This window comes from Lithobates pipiens, unplaced genomic scaffold, assembly GCF_037356315.1.
Source record: "Lithobates pipiens isolate NorthernLeopardFrog02 unplaced genomic scaffold, aLitPip1_a1.2 Scaffold_10, whole genome shotgun sequence".
NCBI lineage: Eukaryota > Metazoa > Chordata > Amphibia > Anura > Ranidae > Lithobates > Lithobates pipiens.
In genome coordinates, this window is record NW_027507686.1 from 21,951,564 (window position 1) to 21,968,774 (window position 17,211).

Here is a 17,211-nt window from a genome sequence, read left to right on the forward strand (position 1 = left end):
GTGGCCGCACACAGAAGGTTTTTTACCTTCATGCATAGAATACATGAAGGTAAAAAAAAAACTTGTGCCTTTACAACCACTTTAACTCTACTTTTTTCCTGTACAGGTAAGCTTATAATAAGACTTATTGTATCTTCTAAACAACCTAAAGTGGTGCCCTTTAGTAGACAGCGATGTCGGCTTCATCTGATGATGTCACTTGTGCACGTGCAATACCGCAATAGGTATCAATACCATGATAGCATTGAGTAGTGACTCAGTGGGTCCTCCCATTTGCAGTAGTGATGTCATCACAGCCATTAAAGTGGCCGGAGAGCATGAAACCAGAAGACAGACCAGGAGCGTGAGAGCTCAGTGCTGGGGGGGGGGGGGGGGGGGTTTAATTCGTCAGGTCTGTCATCATGTGCTAATATGCGGTACATACTAGCATATTATAGCATTCACCTGGGGACCATTTAAAAAAATAAAGCGTGGTTTAATACTGCTTTAAGGGTACTTTCACACTGGGGCAGTGCCGGCATTAGCAGTAAAGCGCCGCTAGTTCTAGTGGCGCTTTACCACTTTTAACACCCGCTAGCAGATGAAGAAAGGGTTAAAAGCGCTTAAAAGTGTTGTGGTGTTGCGGAAGTGCTTTGCAGGTGCTTCGGCAGCGCTGCCCATTCATTTAGATGGGAAGGGCGTTTTGGGAGTGTTGTATACACCGCTCCAGCACCACCCCAAAGATGCTGCTTGCAGGACTTTTTTTCCCGTCCTGCAAGCGCACTGCCCCAGGGTGAAAGCACTTTCACACTGGGGAAGCATGAGAGGCACTTAACAGGCACTATTTTTAGCACTAAGACGCCTGAAAAACGCCTCAGATTGAAAGTAGCTTAAAACTGGAGCATTCTAAAAGCTTTCCGAGTAGGTTGTAAACGCCTGCTGTACATAATGATTTTAAACTAGGTAAAGTCCCTTTGCACAAGGCCTAAGAAAGACAAGCTACCTGATCTGACCACTTCGGTCACTTGATATCTCCTGGTTGTTGATAACGGCCCAGGTATTGTAGACTCTGCAACAGGATCAACTCTGGAGGCTGTATAAAACAAAAAATGAAGCTTCATCAGTTCTGTCTATTCAAGAAATAGCATTTGAACGATAAAAAGATAGGCACAGGCCTTACACGGTATATGGATTTTTTCATATCAATCTGACAACTGCAGATTTACTCAGGAACACATGTATCCTATGGACCTGACATGGCCTTGCCCGAAGTAACCACAGTGCTAAAGTGTAAGGACCTGGTAGTGCCTGCATTAGTTTTCAGATTGATCCTTGTATCTCTATAGAGCCCCCTGGATCCCATATCATCATCTTCTGACCAAGTTTACACCTCGTCCCTCCTGGCAAAAACCCAGTCTTGCTATCTAACTGTATACATGTTTGACAGCCTCTCAGTCAGATGTCTTAAAGCCCAACTTAAAAAAAGTTGCAAAAGAGCCAACCACACTGCAAGAGATAAGCTAACTACACACTATACAATTTTTATACGATTTTCTTTCCTTTAGATTTACCAAAACCATATAATATGAGGCCAAACCTAAAACACTTTCAAATTGTATGCAATCAGACAGGCAGGCCCTTACACTACATAGTTGAAGGGAAATCTAAAGGAAATTGAACAAAAATTGTATGTGTAACCAGTTTAAAGGAGTTGTAAAGACACAAGTTTTTTTTTAATCTTAATGCATTCTATACATTAAGATAAAAAACCTTCCATGTGCAGCAGCCTCCCCAGCACCCCCCCCCCCCCCCATTACCTACCTGAGCCCCTTCTCTCTCCAGTGATGTCCACGAGTCCTTTGGCCGTCGGGGACACTCCTCCTGATTGGCTGACACTCAGCACCGGCGCCATTGGCTTCCGTGACTGTCAGTCGATCAGCCAATCAGGGGAGAAAGGGGGCAGGGCCAGGTCGGAGCTCGGTGCCTGAATATATACACGGAGCTCTGACTCAGCTTGGGTGCCCCCATAGAAAGCTGCTAGCTGTTGGGGCACTCGATAGGAAGGAGGGGCCAGCAGCAGCAAAGAGGGACCAGAGAAAAGGAGGATCCGGGCTGCTCTGTGCAAAACCAACTGCACAGAGGTATGACATATTTGTAAATTCTCGTTAAAAAAATAACAATCACTTTAAGATGCTTGGATAAAGGAGGAGGCTGTATTTTTTACCCTCTCCTCACTCCAGCAGGCTCCCTCGATCCACTCATCTGGTACCCCCCACAGCCTCCACATACCGCCCCTGCATTGTACACAATGATATAGATGGACCACCGCAGCCCAGAGCTTTGGGGAGAAGAGAACACCATTGGAGCCTGTTGTAGCGGGGAGTAAGGTATGTATGGCAGCCTCTCGCTTTAACCCCTTACTGAGCATTCACCTTATTTTCTTGTTGTGCCTAGCGTTAGGTTTTAACGTTTATGGAAACTCAAACAATGAGCTTTTATTTGCTCCCTTTTGGTCTGTTAAAGTGGTCCACAGAAACTGATTATAGAACATCCAGAATTGTTAATCGCGCCTAAGCAGTACACTGGAAAATCTACATTAGGTCTACAAATTCCTTCTGAAAAATAGCAGTGCACTTCCTGATATGCAACCGGGCCTAGGCACTCCTGTGCGTACAGACTTATAGCTTTATATCTGCATTGTGAAATCTAAGGCACGGCTGCCTCTAATTGCTGAACTCGGGAGACTTGGTGATGTCACTACTGTGCTGCTCACTGTTCTCCATGCTGGAGGTCCTGACATAAGGAAGCAAAACCCTGCCTCTACCAAGATGGCTGCCTCCACACAGAAACAGCGCAAGACAAGACGCGGTAAGCCAGCAATGGGGATAGATCAGCCGCAGGAAGACCACAGGCAATACTGGTGACTAGTCCTCTGCCTGCCTTCTTTTTTGGGGTACAGCTTCCAGAAATCAGATCTTCTTTAGATATACCATGCAAAGCATTTTTTTCCCCCCCGATCTGTTCCATAAGTACTTTCCTGTGTCCTGTGTAACAATATCTCAAGCAATCTTATCTACCGGTGTGTGACTACTGCAGAACATCTCCCTTTATGTTATTGTATTAATTTGCTGTCATAGGGAGACAACGCTGCTCCTTCATGGATACAGCACATATATCACCCGGTGTAGATAAAAAAAGCCTGGGGGGGGGGGGGGGAATAGAAATGCTACCTCCACATCTAAGAACTTGTAAGCTGTATTATATTTTATTTATATAGGTTTTAATCTTTTTTAATTAGACAAGATTCTTACAAAAGCGACAAAGTCCCTCTCAACTATGTGACAATAAAATCAAGTATTTGTATAATGTAACTGTGTTTGAGAACTAAAAATAATGCAGCCAGTGCAGACTGAAAGATTCAGAAGAAGATTTAGGATTAGGAGGTCAAGAGAAGAGTTTAGTCATAAATCAGTGTATTAATTTTTTTGTCCTGTCCGGGGCGGTGCAATTAGTCTGGTAGATAAAGATTTCCATGACGGAATAATGGCAATGTACGCCAAAGGTCCAACAAAAACGCGTGATCTCATTCCTGCTAATGTGCACTACAATGCCGCCTAATCATTTTATTTTATTTATTTTATGATCAATGTTTCTGTTTTAAAGGGGTTGTAAAGGCAGAATGTGTTTTTCTATCTTAATGCTATGCATTAAGAAAAAAAAAAAAACCTGTGTGTAGCAGCCTCTCCAGCACCCCCTAATTACTTACCTGAACCCCATCTCTCTCCAGCAATGTCCACGAGTTTCTGAGCCATCTGGGACTCTCCTCCCGATTGGCTGAGACACAGCAGCAGCGCCACTGGTTCCAAAGACAGTTAGCCAATCAGAAGAGCGAGGGTGCGGGGCTCTGTGTCTGAATGGACACACGGAGCTATGACGTGGCTTGGGTGCCTCCAAAGCAACCTCCTTACGCTCTTTTATTTATAATAAATATATATATATATATATATATATATATATATATATATATATATACACACATACACACACACATATACACACATATACACACACACACACATATATATACACACACTGTATATATGTGTGATCCAACATTTCTGGGTAGGGGATGCGCATGTGCGCTGCTTGATTACACACATCATCCTGCAGAGAGAGAGGCAGCCATTCTGACAGGAGGTTAGAATCGAAATTTGTGTCCCTGAAAAAGCACCTCACAAAGTGTAGCAACACACTGGTTGAGCACTCAGTTAAATGCTTTAATCGCCCCAGATATTAACCACTTCCCTGTCAGTGTCATTAGTACATTGACAGTGCATAATTTTAGCATTGATCACTGTATTAGTGTCACTGGACTCCAAAAAGCACCAGTATCCGAATGTCCACTGCAATATTGCAGTCCCACTATAAGTCGCTGATCGCTACCATTACTAGTAAACAAAAAAAAATTAATAAAAATATCCCATGGTTTGCAGACGCTATAACTTTTGCACAAACCAATCAATAGACGCTTATTGTGTTTTTTTTGTTTTTTTTTACCAAAAATATGTAGCAGAATACATATTGGCCTAAATTGATGTTTGCTTTTTTCCATTTTTTTTTTCATTGGATATGTTTTATATCAGAAAGTAAAAAATGTTGTTTGTTTTTTTTCAAAGTTGTCGGCCTTTTTTGTTTATAGTGTAAAAAAAATAAAGACCGCAAAGATGAGAAAAATACCACCAAAAGAGAAAATCTATTTTTGTGTGTGTGTGTGTGTGTGTGTGTGTGTGGGGGGGGGGGGGGGGGGGGACTACATAAATTTTGCTTAGGCACAGCTATGCACGACCGTGCAATTGTCAGTTAAAAGTAACGCAGCGCCGTATCGCAAAACATCGCCTGGTCATTAAGAGGGTACATTTTCTGGAGTTCAAGTGGTTAATATGCCATCTCCAACAGACCCCCACCCTCACCATTTCTGTATCCCTTTATATGCCGGAAAATACCTTCTCTGGGAGAATGATCTGAAAACGCTTGATAATTGTCAACATCAGAAGAAGTAGCTCCGCTGCCATCAATTTCCTCCTGCTCTGGAGAGGCTGTAGGTCTCTATAGAGATGGAAAAGGTAGAAGATAATGTTCATTCTCCTCTTTTATACAGTCCCTGTGTTCCACGGTGCTTTGAAATAGCGAATACAGTAGATAACAATTCAGATCATAGCTGGTGAAAAAGCAGAATGGAGACAAAAGCAGCTTGCAAAGCTTGGGCAACTAGAATTTAACAGAAAATAATTGTGCTAAGCGAGCCCTCGAGCTTTTCTCTAGTGGGAACTTCTTCAGTATTGTTCAGGTTTGCTGAATTTAGAAAGACCGGGAAACTCTAGAATAAGGGCTCGTTCACATGGGTATACTAGAGCAACAATGCCCAATCTTTTCGGCACCAGAGACCAGCTTCGTGGAAGAAAATTGTGCCAAGGATCGGGGGGGGGGGGGCACTGTTGGACGAGCATTTTTTCGTAGGGGAGGGGGGGCGGAGAAGGGCACGGAGGGGGAGCGGAAAAGGGCACGGGGGGGGGGGAGCTGAAAAGGGCACGGAGGGGGGGGGGCGGAAAAGGGCACGGAGGGGGGGGGGGGGGCGGAAAAGGGCACGGAGGGGGGGGGGGGCGGAAAAGGGCACGGAGGGGGGGGGGGCGGAAAAGGGCACGGAGGGGGGGGGGGGCGGAAAAGGGCAGGGGGGGGGGGGAGCGGAAAAGGGCACGGAGGGGGGAGCGGAAAAGGGCACGGAGGGGGGGGGGCGGAAAAGGGCACGGAGGGGGGGGGGCGGAAAAGGGCACGGAGGGGGGGGGCGGAAAAGGGCACGAAGGGGGAGCGGAAAAGGGCACGAAGGGGGAGCGGAAAAGGGCACGAAGGGGGAGCGGAAAAGGGCACGAAGGGGGAGCGGAAAAGGGCACGGAGGGGGAGCGGAAAAGGGCACGGAGGGGGAGCGGAAAAGGGCACGGAGGGGGAGCGGAAAAGGGCACGGAGGGGGAGCGGAAAAGGGCACGGAGGGGGAGCGGAAAAGGGCACGGAGGAGGAGCGGAAAAGGGCACGGAGGGGGAGCGGAAAAGGGCACGGAGGGGGAGCGGAAAAGGGCACGGAGGGGGAGCGGAAAAGGGCACGGAGGGGGAGCGGAAAAGGGCACGGAGGGGGAGCGGAAAAGGGCACGGAGGGGGAGCGGAAAAGGGCACGGAGGGGGAGCGGAAAAGGGCACGGAGGGGGAGCGGAAAAGGGCACGGCACGGAGGGGGAGTGGAGTAGAACACGGAGCCCTCCCCTCTGCACCAATCATCCCTGACTGCCCAGGTATCAGATTAGGCATCGGAGCATTTACTTGAGTACAAGTACTCGTGCAAATGCTTGGTATCGATCTGATCTTTGTGACATGGTGCATTATCCTGCTGGAAGGAGCCATCAGAAGATGGGGACACTGTAGTCATAAAGGGATGGACAGGGTCAGCAACAATACTCACGTAGTCCGTGGTGTTTAATTGATGCTCAATTGGTACTAAGGGGCCCAAAGTGTCAAGAAGATATTCCCCCCACACCATTACACCACCAACAGGCTGAACCGGTGATACAAGGCAGGATGGATCCATGCTTTCATGTTGTTTACGCCAAATTCTGACCCCACCATCTGAGTGCCTCATCAGACCAGGCAACGTTTTTCCAATCTTCTATAGTCCAATTTTGGTGAGCCTGTGCGATTTGTAGCCTCAGCTTCCTGTCAGGAGTGGCACCCGGGGTGGTTTTCTGCTGCTGTTGCCCATCTGCTTCAAGGTTCCATGTGTTCTGTGTTCAGAGATGGTATTCTGCATACCTTGGGTGTCGGTAGTGTATTTAGGTTTTGTGCTGCCCTAGGCCTGACTAAGCTTGTGCACCCCCTAATTTAAATATGACCCAACCCTTCCTTTTTAAGACCCGCCCTGAAATTTTTGAGTGGGGACACCAGTTCTGAGGGCCTGGGGGGGGGGGGGGGGGCAAAATTTCCCTTAATTTGCATATAGGGCAGGAAGTGAAGGGAAATCTTTGCAATGGGACAGAGATGGTAAAAAATAAACTGACGGGTGCTATATCCCTCCCTTACTCTTTCCAAAATAAAAAAATACCGTATATACTCGAGTATAAGCCGAGATTTTCAGCCTCTTTTTTGAGGCTGAAAGTGCCCCCCTCGGCTTATACTCGAGTCATCGCTGTCTGTCTGCCCGATCAGCGTGTCGAGCAGACAGACAGCGGCCATTCTAGGATTCAAAGGCCGCGCCTCCGTCTCCGCCTTCGCCTGTGATAGGCGGAACACTGAATTTCCCAGCAGTCTGTGTTCCGCCTATCACGGACGTCCTCTCATCCTCGTCCGTAGTATGAGGATGAGCGGACGTCCATGATAGGCGGACCACTGACTGCTGGGAAATTGAGTGTTCCGCCTATCACGGACATCCGATAGGCGGAACACTCAATTTCCCAGCAGTCAGTGGGAAATTGAGTGTTCCGCCTATCACCGACGGAGGCGCGGCTTTTGAATCCTAGAATGGCCACCGACGAAGAGCTGCGGGACGGGCCGGGACGCAGGCCAGGACGGGACGCAGGCCGGGACGCAGGCCGGGACGGGACGCAGGCCGGGACGGGACGCAGGCCGGGACGGGACGCAGGCTGGACGGACACAGGCAGGCTGGACACAGGTAGGCTGCACGGACACACACACACACACACACACACACACACACACACACACACGGATGCATGCACACACAGGGATGGATGGACACACACGGATGCATGGACACACACACACGGATGCATGCACACACACAGGGATGGATGGACACACACACACACGGATGCATGGACACACACACACACACACGGATGCATGGACACACACACACACACACACGGATGCATGGACACACACACACACGGATGCATGGACACACACAGGGATGGACGACACACAGGGATGGACAGGCATGTCTCACCCTCGGCTTATACACGAGTCAATAATTTTTTCCCGTTTTTTGGGGGTAAATTGGGGACCTCGGCTTATATTCGGGTCGGCCTATACTCGAGTATATACGGTAAATAAAAAATGTTGCCTATCGTTCTACTTTAAGCACAAAGAAGATATAACCATGCCAATGTGGGGAAGGTTTGTGGTCCAGGTTGATAGGACAGTCAAAATTAGAAGCGGGCCCCCTCCCAGTTGCAGAATGCCGGCTGCCCACATACCGGTAGCAGCGCGGCCGCTTTATAGGGGTGATAGACTTATTTGCCTCTCAGCCCCATCCGCCCCATAAGACTGGCACTACCCTAACAGCGCAAACTGGCGGGGACTCTTTCCGTGCTGCCCCCCCTGCAAAGTGCTGCCCTAGGCCTGGGCCTTGTCGGCCTAGGCCAGTATACAGCATTGTTGGTTCTAACAAGTGGGTATTTGAGTTACTGTTGCCTTTCTATCATCTCAAACCAGGCCTTGGGACATGCCGGGAATGGAACAGTTTTTTAAAATCGATGAGTTTACTTCCACTTTAAAAGTAACCCGTACACAGAGAACATTCACATAAAAAAAAAAAAAAAAAAAAAAAAAAAAAATCAGTGATCTCACCTGTCTGCCCTTGTGAGGAATTGCGTAAATTGGCTCAACTGCCACATTTTCATCTCTTCTTGGCGATACTTGCTGAACAAATTGCTTTTCAATTTCTGACATTTGCTCCTCTGTGCCATCATCATCATCAAACTCTGACATTGTGGGAAAACTCTGCTTGTTCCGATTGGCGTAGGCCTTCCAATTTTGTCTGAAATAAAATGTAGTTATTATCAGACACACATGTGACACATAACCCTACGAGAGCCGTAGTCAAATGGACACCTTAGCCCACCAACTGGACTGGAATATTCCCAATTTCTCATCCCGTCATTGAAAGCACTGGCTCTAATTTCCAGGACAAAAAGAAGAGGGTCACTACTTACGCTAGTCCGAGCTCTGAGGCCGAAGCGTAGGGTTCGATCTGGCTCCCTTCATCAATGCACACGCTGTCAGAGTAGGACCTTTGGCGAGGCTGCGGCATGGCAACTGTGCGACCGGTTAAGGAGGTCATCAAAACAGCAGCAGCAAGAGCGGACCTAAACAAATTATAGGAAGTTCTGCTTTATACACAAATACTTCAATTGTACATGACAAATCTTCTAATGGGGACCCGCAACAACTGTCCAAGAGGGGATTCTCTGTCACTTTCTAGGGATTTCCTTTCACTTCCTGTTGGGTCCCTGGGACAGGAAGTGAAGACAAACTCCCCAACAGGACACAGACATTTAAAGTGGAAGTAAAACCCTTGTATCAATTTGCTATCTTGGCCTCTGTTTGATCTTCAACTGCCATGATGCTGCACAAGTGATCAGTTATGACACCAGCCATTTGATGGTTTGACAGTTTGGTTGAGAGCACAAGCAAATGTGACAGTTCCATTCCCGGCACATGTCAGGAATGAAACTGTTTTTTTTTTTTAAATGTTCACTTCCGCTTTATGCAATTTCATTTTTTTTTTTTTTTTTTTTTTTAAACTGAACACGTTTTTAACCCTTCTCTACATAATTATATATATATATATATATATAGGGGGGGGGGGGTTTGGCCTTAGATAAACTTTAAACTGTTAACTTCTTGCCGACCGGCACACGCCGATATACGCTGGCGGAAGGGAAAGTACAGGCAGATTAACGTACCTGTACGTTGCCCTTTAAGAAGTGTGATCACGAGTCCTGTGGACTCGATGTCCGTGGGGATACCCGCGATCGTCTCACGAAGAGGAAGAACGGGGAAATGCTGATGTAAACAAGCATTTCCCCATTCTGCCTAGTGACAACGACGCTGATCACCGCTCCCTGTAATCGGGAGCGGTGATCAGTGACGTGTCACACACAGCCCCTCCCCCCCCCCCCCGACAGTTAGAATCACTCCCTAGGAGTTAACACTTAACCCCTAAACTAAAGCGCCACCTAGTGGTTAATCTCTTCACTGCCAGTCACATTTGCACAGTAATCAGTGCATTTTTAATCAAACTGATCGATGTATAAATGTGAACAGTCCCACCTATAAATGGTAATGTCGCAGTCAGGATAAAAATCACAGATCACCGCCATTACTAGTAAAAAAAAAAAAAAAAAATGCCATAAAACTATCCCCTATTTTGTAAACGCTATAACTTTTGTGCAAACCAATCAATAAACGCTTATTGCGATTTTTTTTTTACCAAAAATATGTAGAAGAATACGTATCGGACTGAACTGAGGAAAAAAAAAAAAAAAAAGTTTTTTAATATATTTTTGGGGGATATTTATTATAGCAAAAACTAAAAAATAATGTGTTTCATTAAAAATTGTTACTATGTTTAGAGTGCAAAAAATAAAAAACGCAGAGTTGATCAAATACCACCAAAAGAAAGCTCTATTTGTGGGGAAAAAAGGATGTCAATTTTGTTTTGGTAGAACGTCGCACGGCCACGCAATTGTTAAAGCGACGCAGTGCCGAATCGCAAAAAATGGCCTGGTCTTTGGCCAGCCAAATGGTCCGGAGCTTAAGTGGTTAAACTATGATTCAATCCAATGGTTTGATAAGATTCAGAAAAAAGGTGCCTATTAAATGTTGAAGAACTGCAAGTTAGAACATGCAACTCCTTAAAGCGGAGTTCCATCCGTTTTTTTTAGTTAATTAAAAGTCAGCAGCTACAAAAAGCATAGCTGCTGACTTTTAATAAACCGACATTCCCCTGCCCCATGATCCAGCGATGCGGCTGCCCAGAGCCTCGCTCCTCTCCTCAACACTGTCATGGTAACTGTGGGCACCCAGCCGTAACAGCTTACAGCTTCACGGCCGGCCACGCACTGCGCATGCGTGAGTCACACTGCACTCTTCTATTGGTCAGCCGATTTTCTGGGACCTGAGTTGTGTCCCAGAAGGTTGCTGGCATGGAGGGGCCACCTAGGGCGAGAGGAGGAGTTGCCCAGGAGGCCAAAGATAGGAAGCGGAACAGGAAGGAACCCCCCCCCCAAAAAAAATTACATGCCAAATATGGTATGTCGGGGCGAGGAGTGCTTAAAGCGGAAGTTCCACAGGAGTCACAGGTTGTTAATATACTCACCTGTGAAAACTATTTTCTGGAAAATGTTGTTTCAAAGCATAAGATCGATTATGCCCCCCTAACCCACCCCCTACCCCTCCACAGATTCATACTAACCTCTATCTGATGACGATTGTTACAGTGGGGTTGATTTACTAAAACTGGAGAGTGAAAAACCTGTTGCAGCTGTGCATGGTAACCAATCGGCTTCTTCAGCTTATTCAATTAAGCTTTGACCCAAAAACCTGGAAGCCGATTGGCTTCTATGCAGAGCTGCACCAGATTTTGAACGCTCCAGTTTTAGTCAGTCCGGGTTTACACTGATGCGGTGCATGACATAGCATGTAATTCGCACAGGAATCGGAAGCACATTCCTGTGCAAATTACTTGCAATGTCCCTGGGGTGTGCGATTTGAGCCATGGATTTGTATGGCTCACCTCACACTGCATTCGCACCAAACTCGCACAGGACCCTTTTTTTTGTCCGCACCAGAATCGGATCGCATGGGTGTTCACAACCATGCAATCCGATTCTGCAAATCGCATCTGCGTTTTGCAAAACAGTTTTGGGGTGTCATTAACATACACTCCACAATCGGTTCGCATGAACGGGTTGAAATTTTGATGCGGTGTTGAACTTGCAGCGAATTTGCTGTAAATTTGCACCGCTTCTAGTGTGGACTGAGGCTAAAGCAACACCGCTGTTTGTTCACATCAAGAGGCGCAAGTCTTCCCTATCCTGGCTGTGCCTACGCACTACAACCCCACGGACTTCTATAGGGCTGTGACCAGTAACCAGAAGACAATTGGGCACAGCCCTATACAAATCTGTAGTGCTGTAACGTGCGAGCGCAGCCAGGACAGTGAAGACTTGTAGCTCTGGATGTAAACAAATATTGGGAGCACTACCGCTGGGTGAAGCTAAGTGTGCATCTGTATATGGGGAGGGTGGGTTAGGTTAGATCAGGGGAATGGGGGCAGGAAGGATAAAAAAAAAAAAAAAAAAGTTTAAGTGCATCCATGTTTAAATCTGTTCTTCAAGCAAACCGCTAAACACGAAGATGATATAGATCAGGGGTCTCAAACTGGCAGCCCTCCAGCTGTTGCAAAACTACAAGTCCCATCATGCCTGTGGGAGTCATGCTTGTAACTATCAGCCTTGCAATGCCTCATGGGACTTGTAGTTTTGCAACAGCTGGAGGGCCACCAATTTGAGAACACTGACATAGATATGTGGAACGTGCTTTACCAGCCAAAGAATTTATATTTCGGTCCATTCAGTCCTGAGTAATTCACAGCTCTGCTACACAGCACAGCCTGGTCTGGCAGGAGACCTGATTTTTCTCTGCTGCAGTTCAGTAGCAATTACAGGTCTTGTCCCTCCCCCCAACCTGTGCTTGGACAATGAAGGAGAAACAGCAGACCGATGAACTCATCTTTCTTTTCGTCCTATCAGCACTAAAACGCACCTCATTAGCTCCTTATGCTGTTTCTCTTTCCCCCAGTCTGAGCTCTGCTGTAAAAGGAGGCCAATACCAGGTCACATTAATTTACTGACACTGGTTGTATAAAATAAAAAAAAAACACAAGTAACGATGTATTAATGAATAAAGAGCTGCAATAATTTGTGTCTTAGATCTACCAACACCCAATATATTATAAGACTGCCTGACTGGATTTAAACTGAACAGATCAGTCGGGTAGGAAGTCATATTGCTTCTGTTTTTGGAACATCTAAAGGAAATTGTACAATCAGATGGTAATGTGTGGGGTCAGACCGATACCTCAGTGATGCATTGCCAAAATTCGTTGCATACCCTCCTTAGATGACAATTTCTGCCATCCCCTGCCTGGTAGAGCTACACAATTAAAGCGGGAGTCCACCGGGACTCCGCGTTTTTTTTTTTTTTTTAAAAGCCAGCAGCTACAAATACTGCAGCTGCTGACTTTTAAAATAGTGACACTTAGAGCCGGTTCACACAGCGGGCGATGCGAGGCGACACGACTCGCCTCGCTCTCGCAAGTCGCCCCCGTTCTGTACAATGGAACCATTCTGAGAGGAGCGACTCGAGTCGCTCCGACTCAGAAAAAAGGTTCCTGTACTACTTTTGGGCGACCTCGGGGTGACTTGCATTGACTTCTATACAGAAGTCATTTGCAAGTCGCCGCTGAGGCCGCGGCAGGTCGCGGCGAGGCAAGTCGGAGTCGCCTCGCCTCGCCTGCAGTGTGAACCGGCCCTTACCTGTCCAGCGCGCCCGCGATGTCGGCACCTGAAGCCGATCTCTAGATCGTCACTCGGGTGCTGCCGCCGCCATCTTGGGTATGGGAATCAGGAAATGGAGCCTTTCGGCTTCATTTACCGGTTCCCTACTGCGCATGCACGAGCCGCGCTGCGCAATAAGGACGGTCCCCGCTGCCTCTGGGATCTGTGTGTTTCCCAGCAGGCAGCGGGGCACTTGCGGAAGGGGGCGGGCACTTGCGGAAAGGGGCGTAATCTACGCCCCTTTCCGCAGAGAGCTATCCCGGAAGTGGGTGCAGTTACCTAGATTATCCAGGTACCTGCACCCCCCTCCCCCCTGAAAGGTGCCAATTGTGGCGCCGGAGGGGGGGAGGATTCCGATGAGCGGAAGGTCCATTTAAGGGTGGACCTCCGCTTTAATCGTCAAGAATCGTTATCGTGATCTTGACTAAAAGTGTTTCACAATTCTTTCTATGCAAAGAATTCTCTCTGCTCTTCTGAAGCCCTCAAAATAAAGGAAGAGAAAAACTGGTCAGTCTGCCAAGAATCAAAACATCCTTCATCAGTTGAACTTAAGTATAAACATTGTAACCATTTGTCAATGGAATAGACTTTGTGTGTAAGTGAAAAAAGTTTAACCACTAAACCTTTTTCTGACATTTGTTGGTTTCAAGTTAAAAAAAAAAAAAAAAAAATGATTTTAATAGAAAATTACTTAAGAGTTCCCAAACATTATATATATATCTTTAGTAGAGACCCTATAGAATAAAATGGTGGTTGTTGCAATATTTTATGTCACACTGTATTTGTGCAGCAGTCTTTCAAATGCAATTTTTTGGGGAAAAATTACTTAACAAAAATTAAATCAATAAAAAAAAAAAAAAAAAAAAACATTTTGGCCAGAATCGTGCAGCTCTACTGCCTGGTATGAGGGTGTCAATAGGTCAGAACCAGTATGAGGAAGTGGGTGGAGCCAGAAGAAGGAACATTAAGGAAGGTAATAAGAAGTACACAAGGCATCAGAGAACACACAGAGGAATGTGATAGAGGAGAATGACAACCTGAGCGGGGCAGAGACTCGCTCACACCTACCTGGGTCTCTCTGGAGAGGGGTTTGGGCTGCGGGGAGGAGGGGTGCGAGGAACGGCGGAGCGGGGGGCTACGGTGGCTGCAGGGATGAGGCCATGAGCAATGTGCTTCTAAGCAAGGAAGACAAATCAGCAGTCAGCGTCATCACAGAACATCATTAACTTCAGAGAACAATATAGGAACATGTCAGAGGGGAGTCACATCATTACATCACTGTGTATGGTCAGTGTCCGGGAAAACCAGGAGCTTCCCGCGAATTCCAACTATACATTCCAGCAGTTTCGGGAGAGGGACTACAACTCCCAGCATGTCTGCTGGAAAACTACAACCACATGTCTTATCATGCTCTGATGGAGAACTATAACTCTTAGCATGTCCTGCCAGTCTCCGGGAGAGAACTATAACTCCCAGCATGTTCTGCCAGTCTCTGAGGGAGAACTATAATTCTCAGCATGTCCTGCCAGTCTCTGAGGAGAACTATAACTCTCAGCATGTCCTGCCAGTCTCTGAGGGAGAACTATAACTCTCAGCATGTCCTGCCAGTCTCTGAAGAGAACTATAACTCCCAGCATGTCCTGCCAGTCTCCGGGAGAACTATAACTCCCAGCATGTCCTGCCAGTCTCTGAGGAGAACTATAACTCTCAGCATGTCCTGCCAGTCTCTGAGGGAGAACTATAACTCTCAGCATGTCCTGCCAGTCTCTGAGGGAGAACTATAACTCCCAGCATGTCCTGCCAGTCTCCGGGAGAACTATAACTCCCAGCATGTCCTACCAGTCTCTGAGGGAGAACTATAACTCTCAGCATGTCCTGCCAGTCTCTGAGGGAGAACTATAACTCTCAGCATGTCCTGCCAGTCTCTGAGGAGAACTACAACTCCCAGCACGTCTCCTATGAGCGGCCCTGTCAGGGGAGTCGCACTCACAAACTGGTTGGCTTCTCTCCTCCTGAATGGGAAGGACATGTTGTCGCTGCGATCTCTCAGGTATTCCCCGTCTCACAGCCGCTCTTCTTCCTTCAGTTTCTTCAACCACCGAATTCGACACGTGACCGCCGGCGTCCAATCCGATCAATCGCTAGCCGCACTCCCACCAATCGGCGCTCGCCCCCTCCGGTCGCCCCTGGCAACCCTGTGCGTCTTCTACAGAAGGAAACCGGTCATAGGGGCGTGGAGAGGGAAGTCCCTCCCCCTGGATCAGAAAGCGGCTCTCATTGGGTTACAGGAGTTGAGCTACAGACGCTGATCCTCCAACCAGCGATGTGGGGAGAAAAAGCTGCGCGTGGAGGAGCGCGAGGCGCGGGAGAGTCCAGGTGGGGAAAAAGATACAATGTATACATATTATTATTACACGGGGAGGGGCCTCCTCATTGGCTGTATATTATTATTACACGGGGAGGGGCTTCCTCATGGGCTGTATATTATTATTACACTGAGCGGGGAGGGGCCTCCTCATTGGCTGTATATTATTATTACATGGGGAGGGGCTTCCTCATGGGCTGTATATTATTATTACACTGAGCGGGGAGGGGCCTCCTCATTGGCTGTATATTATTATTACACAGGGAGGGATCTCCTCATTGGCTGTATATTCTTATTACACAGGGAGGGGTCTCCTCATTGGCTGTATATTCTTATTACACAGGGAGGGGCTTCCTCATTGGCTGTATATTATTATTACACTGAGCGGGGAAGGGTTTCCTCATTGGCTGTATATTCTTATTACACAGGGAGGGATCTCCTCATTGGCTGTATATTCTTATTACACAGGGAGGGATCTCCTCATTGGCTGTATATTCTTATTACACAGGGAGGGGTCTCCTCATTGGCTGTATATTCTTATTACATAGGGAGGGGCTTCCTCATTGGCTGTATATCCTTATTACACAGGGAGGGGCTTCCTCATTGGCTGTATATTCTTATTACACAGGGAAGGGTCTCCTCATGGCTGTATATTCTTACACAGGGAGGGGTCTCCTCATTGGCTGCATATTCTTATTACACAGGGAGGGGTCTCCTCATTGGCTGCATATTCTTATTACACAGGGAGGGGTCTCCTCATTGGCTGCATATTCTTATTACACAGGGAGGGGTCTCCTCATTGGCTGCATATTCTTATTACACAGGGAAGGGTCTCCTCATTGGCTGTATATTCTTATTACACAGGGAGGGGTCTCCTCATTGGCTGTATATTCTTATTACACAGGGAAGGGTCTCCTCATTGGCTGTATATTCTTATTACACAGGGAAGGGTCTCCTCATTGGCTGTATATTATTATTACACAGGGAAGGGTCTCCTCATTGGCTGTATATTATTATTACACAGGGAGGGGCTTCCTCATTGGCTGTATATTATTATTACACAGGGAGGGGCTTCCTCATTGGCTGTATATTATTATTACACAGGGAAGGGTCTCCTCATTGGCTGTATATTATTATTACACAGGGAGGGGCTTCCTCATTGGCTGTATATTATTATTACACAGGGAGGGGCTTCCTCATTGGCTGTATATTCTTATTACACAAGGAAGGGTCTCCTCATGGCTGTATATTCTTATTACACAGGGAGGGGTCTCCTCATTGGCTGTATATTCTTATTACACAGGGAGGGGTCTCCTCATTGGCTGTATATTCTTATTACACCGGGAGGGGTCTCCTCATTGGCTGTATATTCCTTTTACACAGGGAGGGGTCTCCTCATTGGCTGTATATTCTTATTACACAGGGAGGGGTCTCCTCATTGGCTGTATATTCTTATTACACAGG

At 47.0% G+C, this 17,211-nt stretch overlaps 2 protein-coding genes across 5 annotated transcripts in view; one reads left to right on the forward strand and one right to left on the reverse strand.

The window, feature by feature from the left end:
* The window catches only part of CEP89 (centrosomal protein 89), a 133,101-nt gene extending 117,536 nt beyond the window's left edge, over positions 1-15,565 (reverse strand). For 2 of the 3 annotated variants that reach the window (XM_077452608.1, XM_077452625.1), the window contains exons 1-6: positions 15,373-15,565; positions 14,451-14,557; positions 8,973-9,125; positions 8,608-8,797; positions 4,983-5,085; positions 983-1,072 (exon numbers count right to left, since the gene is read on the reverse strand). In XM_077452608.1, the coding sequence (XP_077308734.1) occupies positions 983-1,072; positions 4,983-5,085; positions 8,608-8,797; positions 8,973-9,125; positions 14,451-14,557; positions 15,373-15,411 (682 nt within the window). In that variant the 5' untranslated portion in view covers positions 15,412-15,565. The remainder of the gene's footprint in view (positions 1-982; positions 1,073-4,982; positions 5,086-8,607; positions 8,798-8,972; positions 9,126-14,450; positions 14,558-15,372) is intronic. The other variant, XM_077452617.1, reaches the window with a different exon arrangement.
* Positions 1-17,211, forward strand: part of FAAP24 (FA core complex associated protein 24) — a 136,263-nt gene that overhangs the window by 109,428 nt on the left and 9,624 nt on the right. Inside the window, exon 1 of one of the 2 annotated variants that reach the window (XM_077452650.1) lies at positions 15,620-15,758. The exons of the other annotated variant lie outside the window; for it this stretch is intronic. The gene's annotated coding sequence lies outside the window, so the exon portion shown is untranslated. Of the gene's footprint in view, positions 1-15,619; positions 15,759-17,211 lie in introns of those variants that run through there. 2 annotated transcript variants of the gene reach the window in all.